General features: G+C 41.6%; 1 protein-coding gene across 5 annotated transcripts in view; it reads right to left on the reverse strand.

Annotated features, from left to right (window-relative positions):
• Positions 1–25,722, reverse strand: part of MITF (melanocyte inducing transcription factor) — a 262,177-nt gene that overhangs the window by 120,359 nt on the left and 116,096 nt on the right. Inside the window, exon 1 of one of the 5 annotated variants that reach the window (XM_036738366.1) lies at positions 296–372. The exons of the other annotated variants lie outside the window; for them this stretch is intronic. Coding sequence (XP_036594261.1) covers positions 296–351 — 56 coding nt within the window. The 5' untranslated portion in view covers positions 352–372. Of the gene's footprint in view, positions 1–295; positions 373–25,722 lie in introns of those variants that run through there. 5 annotated transcript variants of the gene reach the window in all.

The raw sequence follows: 25,722 nt of genomic DNA on the forward strand, positions 1-25,722 counted from the left end.
ACATTTTCTTTTATCAACTTAACACCAGCATTGTATAAGAAATAATAACAAGGGGGTATCGGAAAGATCCTAATTGTTTCTGTTTTTCCACGTTTCAAGTTGCTATCTTTGTCCTATCCAGCTGTCAGAGGTTACAGCTGTATCTGTGTCAAGATTCAGTCACAAAGTGACAGTTCTGGTATTTTTAACTCTCACCATCCACTCCCCCCCACCCCACCCCACCCCCACTTTGAGCATATTATTCCTGCGAAAGTGCTCTCGGTTATTATTTCTAAAACAAATTACAGACACTTACAGACAGACGCTTTCAAAGGAGAAAGGCATGAACATCTGAACTCTCAGAGCCTCCATCGTCCTTCCTTAAAGGTGTTCTGCAAGCCCTTGGTGAATAGTGAAAGTCAAACTAACTTCTGGCAGGGGATGTGTCTGTCACTAGGGGTGGCTCTTGCCAAGGCCCTGGCAACGCCAATCCAGGCCCAGCTCCGCGCCTGAACAGTGCCCTGGTGTCTGTCTGCATTAGCAGACCTGTTTAATCCAGCACCTACTATACCTGAAGGGGGAGAAAAAGCCCCAGGCTGCACCGAGAGCCTACAGCCCCAAAATGCATGGGCAGAAACCCAAGTTCACAGCGTCCAGCCGGTATTCTGGTCACTTTTCTCCTGCTGCTGCCACAACGTGGCTGCTGGGGTGGGGATGTGGGGGAGGGTGTACTCCAGAACTTCAAAGCTAATTTCACATCCCACTGAATTTTAGCACTGCAGTGGAATGGCTGGGGGTGGGGGGGTGGGGGGAGCATGCAAATGGAGGCGGGACCAGTGCTTATTTCTTCATTTCAGGAAACTTAAAGGTGATCATAGATTTAGGTCTGGAAGGGCCTTTAGAGGCTATCTAGCCCAAACCCTTTGTTTTATACATGAGGAAACTGAGTCTCAAAGAGGCTCAATAACTCACCCAAGGTCACGTTAATAATAAGCAGTTGAGCAGGAATTCCAACTCTATCGCCTGACTCCAAATCTACCCTCTTTCTACCATACCTCAATGCAATCCAGGAGTTTGCCAAACTTCATTCATTGATTTTTTTTTTTCTATTCTTGTTGGCATACTTGTTTTTTTTTTTTTTTACCATTCAGGCAGAGAAACGTTAGCACCCCATTTCTGACCATATGAACAGTCCAAAATCTTAATGTCTGGACCCCAAAAACAAAACCAGATAGGGCTACTAACTGTCCACCGCAGTTTCCAAGAAGCAAGGTTCACACACTCAACATGTCTTACAGAATAGGTTATTGTGTATATTTTATAGAAAGACTACCATAGAGTGTTAGATTCGGAGATGGGAAGACCTAGGTTCAAATCCCGGCTATGGGCAAGCCATTTTACCTCAGAGCCTCAGTTTCCTCATCTCTAAAATGGGAATGATAATAATAGCATCTACCTCACAGCATCGTTGTGAGAATCCAATTAGATACTGCATGCAAAGCATTCTGCAAACATTAAAATACTATATAAAAGACAGCCTTTCTTAGTGGGAGAAGTTGGGGAGGGGGAGGGGTGGCCATGACTTCACCGATATAAGACTTTCTTTGGCAAGTAAACTCCCACAAAGTATAGAAAGCATAGAATATTCAAAGTTAGGTGACCCACCAAAGCCACATAGTATGTATGCATCAGGGTCAAGACTTAAACCTAGGTGTGAAGGATTTCAAGACCAGCCCTCCATCTAGCAGGTACAACACCCTTCCTTCGGGGTTAATATTAATAGTATCTATGTAAATATACTAAATTTGCATCCCTACAAGCTCTAACTGTACCAATGTAAAAACAAACAAACAAAACATTTTCAACAACTGCCAAGCATGTCCGTAAAAGACGAATTTGCTTTAACACAGTAAACACAACTTCAATCTTGGCAAATAACACCCTACAGTTCAAATAATGTCAAATACGCTCAAAAGGAATTGTTTAAAATATAGAAAAGAAGTTTCGTTGCTCAGGGTCTAAAAGAGAAGGTAAAAACCACAAAAAGTGGTTAACTGTCAGATATGGAGTCAGAGGACCTGGATTGGAACTTGGGCTCTATCATTTACTGCCTTAGTGACCTTGGTCAAGTCATAATCTCTCTAGGGTTCAGTTTCCTCATCTGCAAAAGACAAGGATTGGACTAGATGACCTTTAAAACCCTTCCCCTCCCCCCACCCAACTCCATGTGTCTATGATTCTCCCAAACTCTATCCTATGACCTAAGAGTATGAGTAAAATCCCCAAATTACAATCTCGAAGAATTTCAACAACAGAATATTTCTAACTAGGAAAAGAACAGCTCTGAACCTATTTCAACATGCTCTGAACTTATTTCAACATGCATTTAAAATAATGTTGCATTTGGCAAAATGATTTCCTTCCTCTACACTCTAAACCAACAAGTGAAAAACAGGAGGTACTGGGACAGGGCACCACAAAAGGGAAGGAGGGGGGAGGAAGAGAGGAAAAGAACAAAGGAGAATAGAAATAATAGGAAGGTAAACCAAACGCCCCTTCCTTAAAGAGGTCAGTGGAGAGTCACACCAACAAGAGGGAGAATATTCTCTTTTTCCTCTATTTTCCCCACACATGTCATTTTCCCCCAAGAGATACAAAGAAAGGCACTAGGTCATTTTACCCCAGCTGTTTAACACAGTGGAAAGAGCACTGGCTCAGGAGTCAGAGAACCAGAGTTCAAATCCTGACTCTGATGTTTACCACCCCCAAATCTGCGGACCTCAATTTCTTCCTCCCCTATAAAATGAGGTGGTTGAGCTTGATGGCTGAGGAGGTCCCATCTCTATGTAAAAGGTCCTATTATCCTTAATAACAGCTTGTTGAGCTGAATTGGCAGAGTGTCATGCCAAGAGATAGCCATTAAAAAGGATGAGGGTAGACAGGCAAGGGGGAGGAGGCCCATTAATGTTTTACTTCCTTCTCCTAAACTAGGGCACTATATCCATGACACAGCTTTTCACTACAAATTATTGAACTATATTCTTCTCGTGTGTAAGCCCAGACGCTTTTTTTTTGAGGGAAGCTAGATTAACTAACGGGTCCCTAAGGTTGGATTGAGGGCACCGAAGCAGTAATTTATGACATGCTTACACAAGGGGAAAATCTAGCCCCTCTCTGGGCCCTCTTTGGGTGGCCCTGGATCAATGAGATAGCAATTCTAGTCATTCCATCATGGAACATGATCTTATGCCAAGCTCTTCTCAGGCATGTTTAGGCAATGACATCGCTTGAACTCTCCATCTTGTGACCTTTAGTCTTGGACAGTTTACCCCCAAATAGATATACACCCATCAGCTTTTTTTTTTTTTTGGCATATAGGAAAACACAACTGTCTTTAAGAACACCTCAGTAAACACTTTGCTGTAATGATTTTGAATTTGCTAACTTTGGGCTGGGTGGAGCTTCCCAGCCTGGGTTCTTGTTGACAGAGAAAGTAAGCAGATCACCAAGGCTTCTCTCTGCCAGCTTATCTAACAAAGGTCATGCAAGTCGGCAAGTTTCACCGTAATGTCTCCGGATACCAGGATCAAACACACTTTGAATACACCTTTTCCACACATCTGTCCTAAGTGGATCTTCATTCATAAAAGAACACAGGATCGAGCGTTCAAGGACCTAGGTTCACATGACAACTCTGCTGCTACCTGTATGCCCTTGGTGAAATCATTTCAGCCACTCTGGGCTTCAGGTTTCTCACCTATAAGGTGGCAGAGTTAGACTACCCTAAGTCTATGATCTAACCCTGTATTTTTCATTTGAAAAAAAAAGGGAGGGGATAACAGTGGGTATAGTACTGACCTTGAAAGGCATCCTGGCACAGGGGATGGAGAGCTGACCTTGAAATCCAAAAAAGCAGAGTTAAAGTCCTGCCTCTGACGTAAATTCGCCATGTCACAAGTACCTTGGCCTCTCAGTGCTCAAGGTAAGTTGGGGTTTTTTTAATTGTTTTTCATTTTTTCGGAGGCAATTGTGGTTAAGTGACTTGTCCAGGTTCACACAACTAGCGAGTGTCTGAAGCTGCATTTGAACTCAGGTCCTCTTGACACCAGGGCTGGTGCTCTATCCACTGTACCACCTAGCTGCCCCTTAAGGTAACTCTTTAAAATAATAAGGTGCTGACCTCCTTTGATAGAGAGATTTTCAACAGCTGGTGGTTTTCAGTCATTGAAATCAAAGGCCAAGTCCCCAACCCTGAGCCTAGCCGCTGGTACAGCCCAATCCAAAGGTCACCTATTGCTAATGGTGGTAGCACTTCTAACTCCAACTATATAGAGACAGGACAGCATAATGAAAAGGAGGGTTGGACTGAGGGTCAGTGAGACTTAGGTTCAAATGCTGCCTCTGTCACCAGCCAGCAGCAAATCAGCTGAGTTAATCAATGAGGCTTCTAGTCACTTTCTAAAAAAGAACCTACACTGAACTTTAAGCTATTCCATCCTCCAAGTCATGGACAAGTCCCCCCACTTGAGCAAAACAGGCTTCTGATTCTTGTTAGGAGGAAAGATCACTTTCTTGACTAGGTTTAGAATGAGAAAGAAATCTTTACTTTTTTTTTTAATCCAACCTATAAATCAATTGAGGAAAGAAACATACCACTGTCATAAAGAGGCAGCCAATGGCTGAGTGAATAGAGCACTGAGCCTGGAGTCAGTAAGATCTCAGTTCAAATCCAGCTTCAGACACTTCCTAGCTGTGTGATCCTGGCCAAGTCACTTAATGTCTGATTGCCTGATGAAATGGATCCACTGGAGGATGAAATAGTAAACCACTATATTATCCTTGCCCGAAGGATTGGACATGACTGAAATGACTAAACAACAAACCCTATTCCAGATTCATTTTTTTAAAAGTACAGTGACGTAACTTCAATAGTATTTTGATGGCTCTCTGATCTCATTAATATGGGTTCTCTTCCCAGTGGTACAGATTTCGAGCCATCCAGATCTTGGGACTATAGGAACATAGATGTAAAGCTAGAAAAGACCTGAGAGGCTGGTACAGCACCTCATCTTCACAGCTGATGGGGCTCCTCTCCATGTCTTCCCCAACAGAGTCAAGCCCTTAGAACTCTTGTATTACACAGATACCAACGAAGATTGTAGGTTATCGACCATTCCTTGGCTCTTGTTCCATGACCAGTCCACCTTTTTCTGGACACACACACCATCTGAGGACTTCCTTTATGTCTCTCCCACACAATTCTTAATTGGTAATGCATTTTAGCCTCTCCATCGTGCTTTGGATGACTCTGAACTTTAATATTATGGATATAATCAGGAAAATGGAATATTTTCCTTTATTCTCTTGATTTTCACATATATCCCCCTTCTTAGTAGCCTTGGGCATAATGCAAAATGAGCAATCCTAATTCTGGGTGATTGTACTTGAGTATACATTGAACCAATGGCTATATGTTCTATTTAAAAAAGTTTTCCTTTGGCATGTCTTAGTGAATGGTCTTCCCTCTCTTCCGTATCATCAACCAATCATATCATTAATTTCTTGGGGTAGAGGCACCACATTTCTGTGACTTGGCAGAGGGTGCGTTCCACACATCCTAGAAACCTGCTGTTATTAATAAAATCTCACACTGATGTAAAGTCAACAAGCATTTATTAAGCACTTACAATATGCCCAGCACTGTGCTAAATGCTACACACACACACACACACACACACACACACACACACACACACAGAGTAATCAATAGGCAGAATTATACTCGTTGGAGAAATCAGAGAGGGGACTCTGAACCATTGTACCCATTCTTGTTCTCCTCTCATGACTGCTCTCACCAAGGCAGCCTTCCAACCTACTGAAGTTTGACAGTGGTATGAACATGGCATCACATAGCACAAATCCAAATTCCTGCTCAGCCACTTATTACCTATGTGACAATAGACACTTTTTTTCCCACCTTCTCTGGCCCTTAATTTCCTCATCTGTAAAATGAGGGGGTTTGGACTAGGGGAGCTCAAAGGTGCCTTCCAACTCTAAATCTATGGTCCCATGGCTCCAGAGGAACTTGGACTCAAAACAACAGCTCTGGCACATATAAGATCTTTAACGTTGGGCATGATAGTTAACCATCCTGGGCTTCAATCCCCTTATCTATCCTTGAACCTTTCAGACACCTTTCAGCTCAAAATCTATGATCCTATGATAAAATACTGAGATGAGTGTCAAAAAGTACAGATTTTTACACAATACACACACACACACACGCATTTCCTACTGGAAAAACTGGATTGTCAAATCCAGAAATTCTCCATAAAACATCTTTCAAATTTAGGATGAAGAGAAATGTTGAAAACAATGAAAGAGGAAGACAGGTACAAAATGAACTCAGTTATTCAGATAGTGAACGAAACCAGTTTTGTCCCCACCAATCGCTAGTGGCCATTATCTCTCAACATTGTTTATTTTCCACTTCAAAAGAGACCTTCCCCTCTGGTGTTCATGGCACACTGGACTTTTTATCAGGAAAGAGTGATATAATATTTGCAATGAGTCGACCACAATCTACGAGGTGAGCCAAAGAGGTAAAACAACATGAAGGGAGAGTGACACAGCCGTGAGACAGTGCCAGGCTGATAAGCTCTCAAATGAGAAGTTTTGCAAAATGCAATTTACCTTTTTATCTAGGTAAACAAATAGAAAAAAAGATAAGGTTGTCACCATCAGGGTAGACTGGGCACACGCAGGATTTTGCAGCCTTTGTGATTAAAGGATTGGGGGTGTTTTATGATGTCTGTGCTTTTTAATATTAGCACTCAACACCTATTCATTATTTTATCTGGAATTCCCTTGCAATGGACTAATTTAAAAAGCCATGGGGAGCACAATAAACAATAACTCAGCATATTTCAGTTTATTAAAACCAAGGCAGCTTAGAAGCATGAAAGTCATCAAAATGTAGTATACACCCTGGATCTATCAACCACACTATTCTTGACATCTGTACCAGATTTCAAGACTTTTAAAAAGTTAGTTTTCTCTCCCAGAATTAGTCTCAATACACTCAAGATTCTTAACTACAATATGATTCAGCCCAATCCAACAAATATTTATTAAATGCCCACCATATTCCAAGGACAGCTAAGTGGCACAGTGGATAGAGTTCAGAACATGGAGTCATGAAGACCTGAGTTCAGATGCTAGCTGTGACCCTGGCCAAGTCACTTAACCCTGTTTGCCTCAGTTGCCTCATTTGTAAAATGAGCTGCAGAAGCAAATGGCAAGCCACTCCAGTATCTTTGGCAAGAAAACTCCAAATGGAGTCACCAAGAGTCAGGTGTGACTGAAATGACTGAACAACAACCATGTTCTATGCATTGTGCCAGCAGTGAAGACACACAGAAATAAATAATAGCCCCAGAAGTCAGGGTTTGATTTCAATTTCACCTGCAAACCCCTCTCAGCAGCTGAATTCATCTCTTCTTTACTGAAGACTGTTGTGTGATTTGGGGCAAATTATTTCATATCTCTCAGCCTCAGTTTCCTCATCTGTAAAAATATATACCTACTTCCCAGGGTTATTGTGAGGACCTAGTGAGGTAATAAATGTAGAGAGTTCTGCACAGTGCCTAGCACCTAGGAAGCACTATATAAATGTTAGCTATCCCTACTATTTTTCTGTAAAACAGATAACAACACCTACTTCACGTTGTTATGAAAATCAAATGAGTTAATGTATATACAATGTTTTGCAAACCTTAAAGCGTTATACAAATGGTAGTTATAATTATACTTTTACTTTTATTCTGTTGGGCCTTCTAATCATGTGATCCACTAACCCTAACTTCCACTGTGATCTCCCATCTTCCACGAATTTGTTCTGGTCTCAGAAGATAAAGGGGCCCTAGTCTCAGACGATGGGCGCCCTGTCCCCACCTTGCCTCTTGCTTCTCATAAGATTTCACAGAATTCCTCATTTAAATAATCTTTTCATTTTTCTCTCTTATTTCCAGCTTTCAAATCCTAGAAGAAGGCTACCGTGTCCCCCCTCATCCCTCAGCCTCCTCTTCTCCAGGCTAAATATCCCCAGGGGCATCAACTGATTTATATACGCACATAATTGAAGTCCTTTATTATCCTGGCTGGGAAATGGGATAACATTCAGAAGAGGGCAATGTTTGGCCTGAAACGTGCTGCCCAGAACTGAACACGATAATCCAAATCTTGCCTGAGCAGCGCAGAGAACAGAGAGGATCTGTCACTCCATTTTTCCTGCAAGTAACGCATCTTGTAATGGAGCCTCATATCACAAGTTTCCTTGGCTACCATGTTATACCATGGACTTATATGGGGCTTACAATCCACTGAAAGCCCCCAACTCATTTTCTGATGAATCTATCCTCTCTCATCTTGTACTTGTGAGGTTGATTTTTTAAACCCAGGTGTATCACTTCACATTTATCTCAATTAAATTTCACATTATTAGTTCGGGTCCAGTGTTCTAAGACCCATCAAAGTGTTTTTAGACCCTCATCATCTTCCATGATGTGTTACCTATCCTGACAAACTCTGGGCTATCCACCAGCATGCTACCCTTGATACTTTTATCAAGTCATTGATTAAGAAATGTGAAATGGCATAGAGACAAAGCACAATCTCCTGGGGACATCTATTGGGGAACTCCTTCTACCTGAGAGCAAACCACCCATGGCTTTTTTTTTTTTTGGAGATCTGGGCATTCAACAAATTACAAATTTATCCCATTGTATAGTTGCCTAGAGCAATAGAAAAGGATCCCTGTGTGCCTCATATTGACTTAGAAAGCCAAATTAACATTATGTGTGTTGTATTATATTTTTATTGATTTTTGTTAAACATATCCCAATTACATGTTCATCTGGTTCCTGGGGAAAGTGGATTTTAGTTTGTAACCTCTGCCCTAGATCATCTCTCCGATAGTTTTGACAAGCTAGCATAAGAGACTTTGCCAAATGTTTTGCTGAGATCTAGATAAATTAAGTCTAAAACATTTCCCTGATCTACTGGCATTCAGCACAGTGCCCGGCATATAGGAGGTGTTTAATAATTGTTTATTGTGTGATTCATTCATTGATTGGTTTAACTGAAATAAATTTAGCAACCTTGTTAAAATAGGAAACAAAACATAGAATGATCTGTGATTAATGGAGCCATGTGGAGGCTTGTGGATCATCACCTCCTCCCCTGCATGTTCTCTAGTCATGCCTTTAATAACATGCTCTAGAATTCTGCCAGGAGTCAAAGTCAAGCTCACTGCTCCATTTCCTTCTCTTTTGTGAGGTCTGGAACAAACTTTGGAACACACAAACCCTAGAGTAAATCTTCCATTCTCCATGACCTTACAAAGATTATTGATAGTGGCTCAGAAATCACATCCACCAGATTTTGTACTATCCAAGGACATAATTCACATAATCTGGGTGACTGGAATTCACCAAGATTAGCTGGGTACTCTCTACTATATTCCGACTTAGTCTCTTGGCCTGATTCCTTCCCTTCCCATCTCTTTCCCTGTCTGGTCACCCCTTTTCTCATTTTCAGGCTCTACCAATCTACTGGCCCCTTCTCCACGGCCTACAAACATATTCACCTCTTCCCCTACCTAAGAAAATCTTTGCTGGATCCTGCCAATCCTAACAAGCTACTGTCCTCTCTCTCTCTCTCCCTACACTTTTTCTTTTTTTGCTACATTTCTAAAAAGCATAACCTACAATTGTTTTTGCTACTTTCTCATTAGCCATTCAGTCTTCAAAACTTTGCCATGTGGCTTTCCAACACACCACTTAACTGAATTAATTTTCTTCAAGGTCACCAGGGGATCTTTTAATGCTGAATCCAATGGCCTTTTCTCACATCTTCCTTGACCTTTCTGTTAACAGTGCTTGCCTCCCTCTACCCCACTATCTTAGATTCCATAACACAGTTAGGTCCTGGTTCTCCATGCATGTGACAGCCCTCCTTCCCAGTCCATTCTAATAATTCATCCTCCATCTCCTGCCCCTCAAGTATAGGTGTTGTCTATGATTTTACCTTCATCCTTTTTTGTTCTTAATGATAAAAATAATAACAATGATGCTAATGATAAATAGCATGCATATATCACTTCAAGGTTTGTAAAGCACTTTACAGATATTTTCTCATTGTATCTTCATCAAAACCCTGGAAGGGAGGTGCTGTCATGATCCTCACTTTTACAGCTGAGGAAGCTGAAGCAAAAGGTGGTTAAGCAATTTACCTGCCCAAGGTCCCACAGCTCGTAAGTGTCTGAGGCCACATTTGAACTCAAGCCTTCCTGATTCCAGGTTCAATGCTCTATCCACTGTGCCACCTAGCTGCCTCTCTTCAGCTCAGTTCCCTCCATTAAATAGATAATCCCTAAATCTACATATATAGCTCCAGCCTCTCTCGAGAGGCAGGGCTTTCCTTGGAAAGAGCATTATATTTGGAATCAAATGAACTGGATTCGAATGCTAGACCTTCTACTTATTCTAGACTATAGAGTCAGGGAGACATCAACTCAAAGTCCAGCTTTGATACTCACAAACGGAATGATCCTGGCAAATAAATCACTTAACCTCCCTTTGTGCCCTAGTACATGTGTAATCTATATCAAACTGCTTGCCTTCTTGATGCTGGGGGGGGGGGGGGAGAAGGAAGGAGGGGAAGGGGAGGGAGGGAGAAAATTTAGAACTCAAAAATTTTTAAAAATGAATGTCAAAAATTGCTTTTATATGTAATTGGGTGAAAAATAAAATACTAGGGTTTTTTTGTTTTTTTTTTTTAATGAGGGAGTTGGATTAGATGGTCTTTAACATCCCTTCCACCTCTAAGTCTATTAGCTTAATCTTCAATTCAACCCTATTTGAGTGTTGGAAAGCATTGAATTTCCTGGGCCATAGGAGCGGCTTTCATCCTTTTCACCTGCATTTCAAGAGTGTGTTAGAGAGAGAGCAAGGAAAGGAATCATGTTGGAGAGGCCCAGAGCTGTGCAATGGGGGTGGAGGGGCGGGGGGGGGGGGGGGGGGGGGAGTGTCAGTAATTGGGCACGGCCCATGGGAGGAATCTGTAGCCACACAGACTAAGGCCAACAGTGTAAGAGAGACTCCTAACTACATGGACGAAGGTCTAGACAGGTAACAGGATGACAGGAAATACCTACAGCCATGGAGATCAAGGCTAATGAGATCAGGTGGCACAGCGGATAGAACACTGGAACTGGAGTCAGGAAGAACCGGATTCAAAAGTGTGACCTTGGGCAAGTCGCTTGACTTCAGCTTGCCTCAGTTTCCTCAGCTGTAAAATGGGGATAATATTAACACCTACCTCTCAGGGCTTTTGCGAGGATCAGATGACATGTTTGTAAAGTTCTCGGCACACAGTAAACACTATATAAATGCTAGCCATGCCAATGGTTGTTTTTGTTTGTTACCATTGTCACGGTTGCTGTTGTTAAATGCTTACTGGGTGCTAGGTACTGTCCTGACCACTACAGATTCAAATTACAAACAAGCAAGATAGTTCTCCTCAAGCAGCATTACAATCAAATGGGAGAAGAAGACACAGAAAGGGAAGAGAGCAAGCAGCAGGGGAGGGAGGGGAAGCTGTACCCATGAAGCATCCATAATATCCTCATTGTGGATGTGCCTCCACTAATAGATCGCTACCCATCTAAACCTTAATAGAAAGTCTTCTGAGAGCTGATGTGGCCAAAAAGTTTACAGCCCTGTAGGCAGCCCAGTGACGACCCTAACTGAGCCAGGCAGGCCGGCCCTCAGAAAGCAAATGGAGCCCTTCATCATACTGTGTCCTCAAAGCTTTTACAACTTGATAGAACCTGCCTCAGCCTATGCGTCATTGGAGTCGCTGCATGTCACTTTCACATCCAGATATGTAGTGACGTAGGACTGGAAGACAGCTCAAGCTCTGCACTCAGTCTCTTACCCCCAAGGCCTCCCATCTTCCTAACTTACCAATTTCTTCTTCAGGTCTCCTAGGTTCATAATCTTGGCATTTTCTGGACTCCTCCCTCTCTCTGGCCCCACATAGCTAATGAGCTGCCCAGTCTCCACAACATCTCTCACATCCAGCCCCTTCTTTCTACCCACACAGCTACCACCTTAGACCAAACCCTGATCACCTCTCACCTAGACTGTGTCAACAGCCTCCCAATTGTTCTCCAGTCTTAAGTCTCTCCCTAGTCCAATCCATCCTACATACAGCTGCCAAAGTCATTTTCTCTTTGCAGAGATCTGACCACGTGACCTTCCTCCTCAATCAACTTCATGCCTTCCTATTGCCTCTGGGGGAAAAAAAACAAAACAAAATATCAACTCCCTGGTTTAGCTTTGAAAGCTAAAGAACTGGCCTCCACCTACCTTTCCTGGATCCCTGGATATTGTTCCTCCTACTCACGCCTTCTGTGATTCAGCCCAACAGGCTTTCTCTGTTTCTCACATCCGACACTCCATCTCCCCAGTCTCTGGGCCTTTGTCCTGGTCATCCCATGGCCCTAAAATTGACTCTTTCCTTACCTTCTCTACCCAATTCCTCTCTTTCTTTAAGAAACAGCTCAGTCACCACCTTCTTACATGAAGCCTTTCTTGATCTCTCCAACTGCTAGTGCCCTCCCTCCCAAACTATCAGCCACTTAATTACTTGATATATTTGTATCTATTTACTTAATATTTATGGTGTATATGGTCTTATATTTTATTTTCACTGATTTGTTTTTAACTAACATACACTAAGGTTCTAAAATTCCATCATATTAAAATATAATGCATTTAGCATAAAATAATTCAAATGATATTTAGAGGATGCTAAGCATCATTTATAACTCAGAAGAGAAAATTAAAAGCCACTGTCATTCCCTGGGGGCCAATTTGTTGCTGATGGGTACTGGAAATAAACACACTAGAAAACTTGATTCTCCCCCTTGTATACAGAGAGAGAGACAGAGAGAGAGAGAGAGAGAGAGAGAGAGAGAGAGAGAGAGAGAGAGAGAGAGAAAGATATGACTACACCCGGTATACTGTGAATAGCTCAGTTAACTCCAAAGTCTAACCCACAGATTCATAGATTGTTAGAGTTAGGAGGGACTTGAAAAACCTTCTGTCAGTCAATCAATACGGATTTATTGCTTATTGTGTGGCAAGAGAGTGTACTTGACAGTGGAATTACCCACACAAAAATGAAAGTCTTTGTCCACAAGGAGCTACTTGTACCTCCTCGTTTTATCAATAAGGAAACTGAGACCCAGAGAAGTTAAATTAATTGTCCAAGGTATTACAACCACATAGTGACAAAGCTATTTGTCCTAATTCCAAATGTATTTCTCTTTCTACTTCACCACACTAAAACATAAGTCATCTGGGGAAATTCTAGAAATGGGCAACTAATGGAACGAGGTCCACCATACTAGAACACACATACGCACGAGAATATTTCTCTTCAGTCTACAAAGACAAAGGCAAGAAGAGATTGGGACCATTTAAAACCCTTTAGAATCAGGTTCCAGACAACCTTACCAACATTATTTCACATTCTCCCCTTCATGCAATCCAAGGCACAACCAAAATAACCTCTTGCTATTTTCTAAACTTGGCATGCCATCTCTTACCTCTGCCTTTCACAGGCTGTCCCCAAGGCCTGCAATGGGCTTCTTTCTCCCACCCCGTAGAGTACCTAGCTTACTTTAATGACCACCTCAGGCACTGCCTTCCTGGTCTCCCAACCACTACCACTTCTGTGGTCTCTCTCCCTCAAATGATCATTCGCGCATGACCTCCATCTACATGTTCTATTTAGATCCTCCCAGTCAACTGTAAGATCCTTATGGTCAGGGACTATTTTGAGGTTTTGCCTTCATATCCAGAGCACCAAGCCCACTGCCTTATACATAGTAGGCACCTAATGAATGTTTCTTGGAGATAGAGAGGTCTTAGAAGTGACATCACCTCATCCTCTCATTTTACATATTAGACACCTGCAGCATAGAGAAGTCACACAATCAGGAAGAACCAAAGCTAGAATTTCAACTCAAATTCTTTGTTTACAAACCCAGGGCTCCTTCTACTATATCACATTAACATCTCTTAGGACAAAGAAAATATAAATTATCACTCCGGGAAATCAACTGGTAGAATCAATGGAACCAACCAGGGGCTGTGGATGGTGGAGTCAACAAAGAGGTTCAAAATTAGTTGGGAATAATTAGTTGGTCATAATTGGTTTCCTTAGGAAACTGAAGGTGATTAAGGTGCTTAGGCTTGTATCACAGGGGGACAATCATACCTTTTCTCCAAACATTTTTATTTGTTTATGATATGACCTTTCAGATCTGGATCACATATCCATATGGAGTTTATCTCTCTATAAGGTATGAGGTATTGGGCCAAATCTAATTTCTTCCATACCGCCATCCAATTTTCCCAGCAGTTTCTGTCAAATAATGAGTCTTTATCCCAGTAGGTGGGATGTTTGTGTTAATCAAATACTAAGATATTATATACATTTGCTTCAGTGTGCTGTGTACCTAAATCTCTTCCACTGATCAGTCTGGTTTTTTTTTTTATATTTGGTGAAAAAAAAAAATCTCAGTGCCAATGTCAGAGATGAAATAACTGGAACAGATGGTCCATGGGGTCCTGTCTTAACTTGACAAGTTTGAGGTTCTTAAAATTACCAGTTGCCCTATCCAGACCCCCAGGAATTGCCATCTGCTCTGTTACTGTACCTTCAAGACCTTCAGGCCTTTCCATCTGCCCTGCAGCTGAACCCTCCAATATGCGTTAGCTCTCTCGATTTGAATGTGAGCTCATTGAGAATAGGGGTTGGCTAATTTTTAAAATTTGTCTCTTCAGTGTTTAGCATACTACTTGGCATATTATAGGCACAGAATGTTATGGGTTTTTTTTCATTCGTTAATTCATACATTGAGCTGCACAAATGGACTCATGAGTTCTGTTGAGAGGTCATGCATCTTACTGAACAAATGGTAACGCCACCACCAATCTCACTATGCTCAGTATCCCAACTTCTAACAGTAAGTTTCTGCTAGGAGTCACATTCCAAAAAGATATTGAAGAGCCCCAAATGCTTGTGTCTTATACTAATGACATCCTGTTTCAGTTGTGCTGAGCAAACAGGATTTAGAAAATGAAGGGAAAAAAATTTGCACATACAAACCCTTTCCTGTTGGTTGATTAATAGGCAATCAATCACATTCATAATAAACACCATATACATCATAAATTTCCATCTAATTCACACTCTGGGGGGTTTTGTCTACAATCAAAGGGTTGTAAATATGTTAATGGCGATATGCTAAGATACGCAGTTCATTAAAAATATTGGCTGTCAGATGCAGGGAGGCACAGTGGATAGCTCCCTGGGCTCACAAGCAGGACTCACACACAGGATTTCAGAGATGGGAGGAACCTCCCCAGTCATCTGGCCTAATGAATCCCAACTAAGACACACCTAACAAGAGCTCATTCGGCCTTTGCTTGAAGACCCCTAGCAAGGGAGTCTCTGCCTCACTACTTTTGCAAGGCTAATTCAATTTGCTTCTGGATTGTTAAGGTTTTCCTCCAGTCCAGATTAAATCTGCCTCTGTGATGTGGCTTGGGGCCACACAGAACAAATATAAACCATCTTTTATATGACAGTACCTCAGTTACCGGAAGACAAGACCCTTCTGCTCCATGTCCCATGTCACATCCCCATGCCTATGCACTGGCTGTTTCCCATGCCTAGAACACACTCCCTCCACCAGACAAGGAAGCTGCTTGGGTTCCTCCTCTTGAAGATAGCAAGCTTTTCTGTCTGAAGGTAAAGATGGTCTTACTTATCCTTGTATTTCACCCAGGGTTATTTGCACACAGTAGGTGTTAAATAATAATAATAATCAATAATTGATAAATAAATAATTGAAATAATCAAGTCAATTCATAAGTACTTATTAAGCACCAATTCAGTAAGCACCTATTAAGCAACTAGTATGTGTGAGACACAGTGCTAAATACTGAGGACCCAAAAGGGAAAGAATCCCCTGTCCTCGAGCAACTTATGTTCTACTGCCTGAAAAAAGGGTTCATGGTATTTGACTGCAATGGAATATCATTGTGCTATAAGAAATGACAAGCAGGATGATTTGGAAAAACCTGGAAAGACTTACATGAACTGATGCAAAGTGAAGTAAGCAGAACCAAGAGGAAGTTATACACAGTAATAGCAATATTGTATGAGGAAGAATTGAATGACTTAACTCTTCTCAGCAATACAATGGCCCAAGACAATCCCAAAGGACTAATGATGAAGCAAACTACCCACCTCCAGAGAAAGAACTGATATTGTTTGAATGCAGACTAAATCATGCTGTTTTTACTTTCTTTCTTTCTTTTTCTTTTATTTGAGTCTTCTTGTACAAAATGACTAATATGAAAATGTTTTACATGATTGAACATGTATAACCTGTATCTGATAGCTTACCATCTCAGGGAAGGGACAGGGGTGGGAGAGAAGGATAGAATTTGGAAAAATATGTTAAAAATTGTTTTAACATATAATTGGGGGGAAAAATATATATTTAAAAAGAGTTCAAGGAGGCAATAAATTTTTAGCACAGTCTTGTAAAAGACAACATAGTAAGTAAAAGCAATAATCCCGGTGAGTCACAGCAGGTTCATTCTGGGAATCTTTCAGAGAAAAAAAAAAGAAAACCCAATGCAAAAATAATGGCACCTGGTAGGGGAGGGAGGTTAAGTCCCACAATGACCAGGAAGACAATCCCTTATACAAAGCAGGATGCAAGCTCTTGGAGGGCAAGGCCTGTTTAATTTTTGTGTTTATATCTCTTAGCAGGTAGCTGGCACATAGGAAGTATTTAATAAATGCTTGTTAACTGATAGATTCCTTAGTGGTGACAAATTGTTAAGGAACACTATGTGAGGAATTATGATTGTAACAAGTAGGTCTGGGTCTAATCTTTGGGTCTGGTCACACACAACGTATACACAAAAAAAGGCAGGCCCCCGGCCATTAGGACAGAGCAAACTGTGATGTAAGTGAAAAGCTGGGTCTGTTGGTAATGCCTACAAAAATATATTTGTTCAAGAGAAAAAAAAAAAAGCTGTTGGAAGAAAATGTCATGCATGCCTGATGCTGAAAAGTCTGTTTGTATCCAATACATTGGAGAAATTGTCCATCCTTATATAAAGATCCCTCCTATTCGGGTGCCAAGTTCATTGTCTGCTTGCGTTACTGACTACGCAAAAGGGTCCAGGGGCACAATTTGACTTATGTGCCCAGTTTTGGTTGTTGTCATTGTTTGCTGGGTTTTGGATTTGTTTTGTTTCTTTTTTGTCTGTTTTTAGTGTCCACAATGAAGGATTTGGGAATTTTCTAGTAGATTTCCTTCTTGGGTAATAACCTAGCTATGGCCTAAGTAACTTAGCGTTTAAAAAGAAAAAAATATGAACTAAAATGAGAGAACATAGGCCCAGGATCACAGAAGCTTACAACAGGAAAGAATCTCAGAGGTCAGAGAGTCCGACCTATTTTCCAAGGTATGAATCTCCTTGCCCACATCTGGGGCAATTGGGGGTTCCAGTCTTTGAGATTCAAGAGTCTCCTAGCGACTTGGAAATCTGGGGTAATACAAATATTCACAGGGCATTACCTTTTTTGGTTGAAAAAGAAGCACTCTCTCCCCTCTGCTCCACCACCATGTAGCCCTAAATTAGTCTGGGGTTGGCATTTATTAAAATTTCCAGTGATTTAATAAAAATTGTCTCCCTGCAAAAAGTCAAAATCAAAAGTGAAAAATGTATATATTCTTAGTTATTTTAATGTAACTCAAATGAACCACCTAAGAAGCAATGAGGAATAGGCGCACACACACGCACACACACACGACTTGGTTCAAGCCCTATTCAACTCTCATTTAGTGACAAAGAGATGCTGATGAGTATCAGAACCAAGTTGTGACAGGAGTTTCTCACACTGATCAAGTCGGAAGTCCAAAGCACCACCACCTCCTTCAGACCCCCCAAAATATGCATGTGTACATAGACATACATACAGATAGCACGATCATTTCTCTCTGGATGTATAATATTTTCATACACTAGATGGAGCCTTATCTCTTAACTTGTCCTAAAATGTCAACTTAATTTTGCCATTTGTTGCAACTTCTGCACAGATTTCACAACAGGCTTGAAAAACAGAAGTGGGAAAGAGAGGGAGGAAAAAGGCACATTGGAATTGTGTACTGAAGAAAAGTGTTGATTTATTAATCATCAGAAGAAAACTCACTCCATATAAACTCTCAACAGTCTAAACTTGGTTTTCCCATTCTATTCCCTCAGAGTGCATTTCTTTACCACCCCCCCACAAAGCATTTAATTATGAAGACCTTGTGCCACAGTAGAGGCAGAAGACCTGGTTTCAAAACCTGGCTCAGCCACTTCTATCTGTGTGACCTTCAGTAAGTCATCTATAAAAGGAGGGATTTGAAGTAGATGGTCTCCAAGGCCCCCAGCCCACTCTAAATCTAGTCTGCAGTGATCAGTTTATAGCAAATCGTCTAGAGATTCCTAGTGAACCCAGGGACAGTAAACGATATATTAAGAAATACTTCCAAGATGGTTTCAAAATAGTCACAAAATAATTTGATATCAGGAGTCTGCTGAAGGAAATTAAATATCATTTGTTGTTCTTTGTCCTTTAGCTCTTGAAGAAGACCATGACATCAGGGAAGCCATGCCATGACACGCAGGTAAATTGGATTAAAGTGAGGGAGGGATGTGTAAATTCACCAGCCTCACTTTCTCCTCTGGAACCATCTGGGTGCAGCCGCCAGATACATATCAGGACTACTGGAGATGGCCCTAGTAAATGTACTTTTCCTTAATGTAACAACACCTTTTGTTAACATATATCATTCATATCATTTACTTTTCAAACACATGCTGATTCTCCTGAGGTTTTTTTATTATGGGGGGGTGGTGTTAAGAATTAATTCTGTATATTAAAGTTGAGTTTGAATTTTCAGGGAGCAAACAGTGAAAGGAGGCCTCATCAGGCATGAGAGGTGGGGTTAAGAGGGGGAAGTCATGCATGCTAGAGAGAATGGGCGTAGGTCAAACTCAAGAACAGTAGCAGTGGCCACAGGGTTTTTCCCCACCTAGACTTAGCTAGAGGCTTTGAAGGGGGGGAAGGTATCAGAGGGGGAGGGGAGTGGGAAGGACTGATGTCCCAGAAGATGGCCCTTCCAACAGACAGGAGACCCTTTTCTGGCTCTATCTATCTTGAAAGAACTTGACTGATACATGACATGCCTCCAAATCACCCCAAATCTTTAAATCCAAAGCCTAATAGCTAGCGTGCCTGCCACTCCCCTAGCCTTTCTCTGCTGATCTCTATCACACTGGTGACAAAGATACTTAAACTGATTATAATAGTTTAATATGAACAAAGACTTTACTTTTGTGGCTTAGAGCCAAACGTTGTCTAAAAAGGGGAGAAAAAAACCACCTCCTAAGAACGGCTTACCACATAAACCTAATAAGAATGCCTGTCCATGTAGACCAAATTCAATCCATTAAAACAACACATTCCCATAGCTCTTCAAGTCACAAAGTCCATTTCTTCATAACAGTTTCAGGAGAGATGCAGTAGAAGTTCATTCCCATTTCCCAGATGAGGATGCAGAGTGCAGAGTGGAACAGGGAATGGGGCGATAGATTGGGAGGCAGAAGCCCCAGGTTAAAATCCCAATCCTGCCACTTGCTCTCTGTGTTATGTTGGGTGACTGACCTCATGTCTCTGGGCTTCTGTTTCCCACTCTATAAAATGAAGCAATTGTACTAGATGATCCTTATGGAGCCTTTTAGCTCAGGAGTCATGTTCCCACGATCCACTGGCCTTGTGGGTACATGGCTGGTCAAGTATCTGGGTTGTCATTAGAACCCAGGGCTCCCTGCTCCAAGTCCAGAGCTCTTTCCTATATCTCAGACCACCTCCTGGTGTCACCCCAGAGATAAGGTCATATCCATACCTTGCACCAACCTATTTTCTGAATGGGAAGAGCCTAAAGGAAAATCTTTTTTAAAAAAGGATCTCCCATCTGTTGGCGGGGTGGCTTCTGGTTAAAGGATGGTATAAGTAACCTCCCCCCCTTACTGCTATAATCTACTTCACCTAATACATACATGGCTCTCTTTTCTTAATAACATTTTGTAGGCATAGAGTAGGTACTTAATAGATGCTAGGTGTTAGTTGATTTGAGGCAAAAGTGATAGTGAAGAGGCCATTATATTTACTGACACACAGGCAATGAGGCAGTATAGTCCATAATAGGTCTAGACTTGGAGTCAGAAAGACCTAAGTTCAAATCTGACCTCAAACACTTACTGGCTGTGTGACCCTGGGCAAGTCACTTAACCTTTGTTTGCCTGAACGTCCAGCACCTACCTCACAGGGCTGTTATGCCCATTGAACGAGAGAGCATTTAAAGTGGTGTGCAAACTTTAAGCACTACATTAAATGCCAGTTATTATTATCATCATCATCATTATTATTCGGTTTTCTCATAAATAAAAAGGTACAGGAAGGAACCTGCCTCTCATTAAACTGTGGCTGAATTGAAAGTGTTTTCCTTGAGCCAGGAAGCTCTGAGTTCAAACTTGGCCTTAGGTAGTCACTTAGTAGCCAGTATAACCCTGGGCAAGTCACTTAATCTCTGCTTCACTCACTTTCCTCAGCCATAAAATACGGATTAAAAACAGCACCTACTTCCCAGGGGCTTTGTGAGGTGCCTGGGCTATATTAGGCACTATAGAAATGCTAGTTGCTGTTGTACTTGTCCTCTTGGAGAATGAAGGGCAATCATTATTAATTATTTCTCAAAAGGGCTTTTCAGAAACACACTCTTGGAATTGGGAGGGTTCTCAGCAGCCAATGGGTCCAACTCATACTGCTAAAATAATCTCCATGACAACACATCCAACAAGTCTTTGCTTGAATATCTCCAAAGAGGTATTTATTCACCATTACTTGTAGTGAAGTAGTTGAAGAAGTGGAGAAAAAGTGAGTCCTCCCTACTTCTCATGACAGCCCTTCCATTCCAACATGGTAGAGATTCTTGGACTCAGTCAGAAAGAATGGAAACATGCAAGATTTTAGGACCAAACAAAGCCCAAGGCTCATCAATACTATTCCCTGTTTATAGGACAGACACCTTTAAAATGCTTCTAGCGTTTTGGGACTTTGGGACTGGATGTTGGATTTCACCATTAGAAGTAATCCCCAAATTACTCTTACCAACTTAGACCTCCAACCTTTTAAGCTGCCTGGGGCCCAGAGAAACTGAATGATTTGCCCAGACTCACACAATCAGTATGTGTCTGCCTCTGCCATGAGACCAACCAATCAATCAATAAACATTTATTAAGTGCCTACTATGTGCCAGACACCATGCTAAGAGCTAGCCAGCCCTGTGCATTCATTCACTAAGTGATACTTGCCTCTCACTTTCAGTGTTTTCTTATTTTACCCCAACATCAGCTCTGTGAGCACAACTATGAAAGAGCCTTTTTTACAGAAGAAGAAACTGAGTCTCAGAGCACATATAAATGAGATGTGTGGGGCTACACAGCTCCTTGGAGGCAAACAGAATTCTGAAAATGAAACAATTAGAGAAGTAGGAGGATCAGCACTTTTTGCCTTCTGTAAATAAAGTATAACACACCATTTATTTTCAACAAAGATATTTCAAATTCTATTTTCTATATATAGTTCACATTCATGGACTATCGTTCAAAAGTGCTCAACTAAAGCACTTTTGAAGGAGGGGAAGGGTGGGGGAGAGCTGCCAATGTGACCTTTGTTCCCATGCTATTATAAATTGCTGGCATGTCTTGGTTATATAAAACGATTAATCATTGCTGTGTAAATAAGTGATTATACTTTGGTTGATTCTGTCTTTCCTTTGACCTCCTGTACTCACCTGAGAGGTGGACAGGGCATTTGGAATGGCATGCCCAGTGCCTGTGGGGTTTGGGGAAGGTGGAAAGAAATTGCTCTCCTTGTCATGTGGACTGGGAAGGACTCAAAGTTAGCATACTGGATGGTTACAAGAGCATTTTTTCTGTTGATTTAGACACAAAGAACATATGTCCAAATCCTCCGAGTCAACTCCCCACATCCCCAAATTTCCATTAGTTGGCATCTGATGTGGCAGTCTGAGGAGACCAAGCTAGCTAATGGCCAGTGTGAGGCATGAAGGGAAGGAAATGTCGAGGAAACTTCTGTTATAGGGTATCTGCTCCGCATCTGCTGCTGGGGCTAAATAAAGCAGCTCGTCGTTAAACCTTTCAGAGGCTCCAGCAGCCGAAGAACTCTGAGTCTGGAGGCTGGAAGCGGCCCCCTGATACCGAGTGGGGGAATTCGATCAGAGCCAGAGCAGGAAATGTCCAGTTCAAGATGTACTGGCTCACTATCTGCTTGAGGGTCACCAGCAAAACATCTTGGGTTTTGGTCATTTCAGCCTGTACTCTTGGGAATGTTTAAGCGGCTCTGTTCAGTTGAATTCAGTTCAGTTCATTAATAGGTCCTAAATTTAGAGTTGGAAGGTACCTCAGAGGTCATCTGAGCAAACCCGCTCATTAAATGAGGACACTGAGGCCCAGAGACATGAAGTCACTTGTTTGCCCAGTGACATACAGCAGCTAAGTAATAAAGTTGGGATCTGAACCCAGGTTCTCTGAATCCAAATCCACTGTCCTGGCATACAGTAGTTGTTTAATAATTTTATTATCATTATTAACATCTACACTTATGCATTGCATTTCTTTGCTCTCCATGAGAAATATGGGCATCTGCATAAGACTGCAGGAAGAGTACTGGCAGATCCTGAGTTATAGGTGAACGGCAGGGAATCATAAAAGCATAGATAGAAGGAACTGCAACAGTCATGGAGTCCGATGCCTCGTGTTAGATGAGGAAAAAGGTGGCAACAGAAATACAGTGACTTGCCCAAGGTCACACACACTTGGTAAGCACTGGAAGTGGAGTTTGAACCTAGAGACAGTATTCTTTCTACTACATCAAGATGCAATGGAAGGAGTTTCCATACAGGAATTTCCACACACCAATGAAATCACAAGAACAGAACAACAACTTCCCCCTTCAAAAAATAAATAAATAAATAAATAAATAGATTGTCTAGCACAGTGCTATGGACATGAATACAAAATACTCTGGGGTATTAGGTTCATCCTCATCTTTTATGAAAATATTTAAAGTCTGGTGCATGAACTATTTTTTAAAGTATTCAGGGAAGTCTCTCTATAAGTACTCTCAGAAAAAGACAAGGCACACGTTGGTACATTTCTCTACTGTGATAAAGGAGAAGCCCTGGCTTTCCCAAACATTCCAGCATTCGCTCCATTTTGCCACGGTGATTCTGCATTAGTTGGCAACTTTGGGAGAAAAGAGTCATAAAAAATACAAACACTCTCATGTTCTCCATAAAACCAGACAGGAGAGCCTCTGAGCTCTCTTCTCCCTTTCCAGTGATGTCTGCCTTTAATCTATCTCACTAAAAAGTGTGTAGATAAGAGATGGGGAAAAAACACCAGGGATCGGGTTCAGCTACATCTGCCTCCGAGAGAATGATGCAAAAGCGTGACATTTCATTTAGGCATTTAAAAATACGTGTCTCTCCAAGTGGAAGAGACCCAAAAGAGAGTAAATGAGTTATTTTCATCTTGACTTAAAATAAGTGGTACTCAGCTCATCCTATCAGAAATAGCTTACAGCTTTGTTAATATAAGAGGGGCAGGGTGAGGCTGGATGGTTGCGACAGTCAATAGCTATATAGCATCATTAAATATAAACTGCATCAAGAATGTAGCCAGATCAGGGACACAAATATGGCATCTGGGAAAGATTCAAGGACTGAGCATCTGTATTGATATCGAGGTATGCCCTGGGAAATGGGTTTGCCAGTAGTTGTTGGAGGCTATACTAGAGGGAGGGGACCATAGTGGGACTCTTTGTGACATTCAAGGAAGAGAGAAAGAAGAGATGATCCAGATCATTTGTTTCATCTGTAGCATGTCACATGATAAAAAGTTTCCTTCAACCGATAGCATTATCAACAACAAAAGCCACCAACTGAAAGGAGTCAGAATCAGAGAATCTTAGAGCTGCAGAGGGTCCTTAAAGATCATCTTCAACCTTTCTTCTCTCCCTCCCTCCTTCAAAGACTATATCCATAGACCTCCTACCCTGGGGCCCTGAGAGTTCTCCATATCTCTCTGATCTAGACCTATTATGCTGCTTTCTGGGCATCTTCATACCATGATGTCCCCCATGGTTCTTCTCCTTCCCTTCCTTTCCACCTCTGGCTCTCGGAACAGTGATCAAATCAATACTAATGCAAAGCACAGTATTTGGCATACAGTAAGAGATTAATAAATGCTTTTTCTTTCATCTGTTCATTCTCAAGGGTTTTCTTTACTTATTTGGGGATACAGGAACCATCGTACCAACTGCTCCAACTCATCCAGTAAACATCCATTCTGTTGCCAACCACAACTTCAGGGAGCATGCCACAGAAGGCATGGTTGTCCTCCCTCACGTCAACCTTAAAGGTTAGGCCTATTCTAAGCTCCTCCTCATTCCCATGGATAATCTAGTCATTCCTAAATGTGTCCAAATACGTGTCTGAATGCATTTATATTAATTCATTCTTCTTACAAAGAAAAAGGATTCATAAGTAACTTAATGGATAAGGCAGCTCTTTCTTTTCCTTGATCTAAACTTAGCCTGCTCAAGATTCAAAAGGGACTTAGATCTCTCTCAAGAAGCTACCATTCTATTTTCATTTTAAATTCATTTTTGTCTTTGTAGCCCCAGGATTTAGCACAGTGCCTGGCAAAAAAGGAGGTACTTAATAAAATCTTGTTGATTTCCCATCATTTACAAGTGAGGATTTGATGATGAAGTCAGAGTGCAATCTATGCCATTCAAGATTTTATAAGGTTTAAATCAAGTCCTTATATCAAGGAAGGAAGGAAGGAAGGGAAGAAGGGAGGAAGGAAGGGAGGGAGGGAGGAAAGGAGGCAGGAAGGGAGGGAGGAAGGGAGGGAGGGAGGAAGGAAGAGAGGAGGAAGGGAGAGAGGGAGGAAGAGAGGGAGGGAGGAAGGGAGAGAGGGAGGAAGGGAGAGAGGGAGGACGGAAGGAAGGAAAGAAGGAAAGAAGGGAGGGAGGAAATGGAGGGAGGGAGGGAGAGAGGAAGGGAGGGAGGAAGGAAGGAAGGAGGAAGGAAACAAGTATTTATTAAGCACCTATTATGTGCTGCTCACACTGTGCTAAGTGCTTTACAAATATTTTTAATCTCATTGTATCTTCACCACAATGCTGGGTGGGAAGTGCTACTATTTTCATCATCCTACAGTTGAGGAAACTGAGTCTTATTTTTAACTGGCTTCCTCTCACACCTGCCTAATGTAATCTCATCTTTCTTGAGGTGCAAAGACCAGAACCGCAACCAAAAGTGCGGAACTATCCAGACAACACGTTTTTATACGCAGGGCTGCTACAGTATCCTCTCTACATATCTCTCCCTACCCCTAAACCTTTTCTCTCTTTAAACCATCCTCTATTTAGCTGTGACGT

This window comes from Trichosurus vulpecula, chromosome 9 (genome assembly GCF_011100635.1).
Source record: "Trichosurus vulpecula isolate mTriVul1 chromosome 9, mTriVul1.pri, whole genome shotgun sequence".
Classification (NCBI taxonomy): Eukaryota; Metazoa; Chordata; class Mammalia; order Diprotodontia; family Phalangeridae; genus Trichosurus; species Trichosurus vulpecula.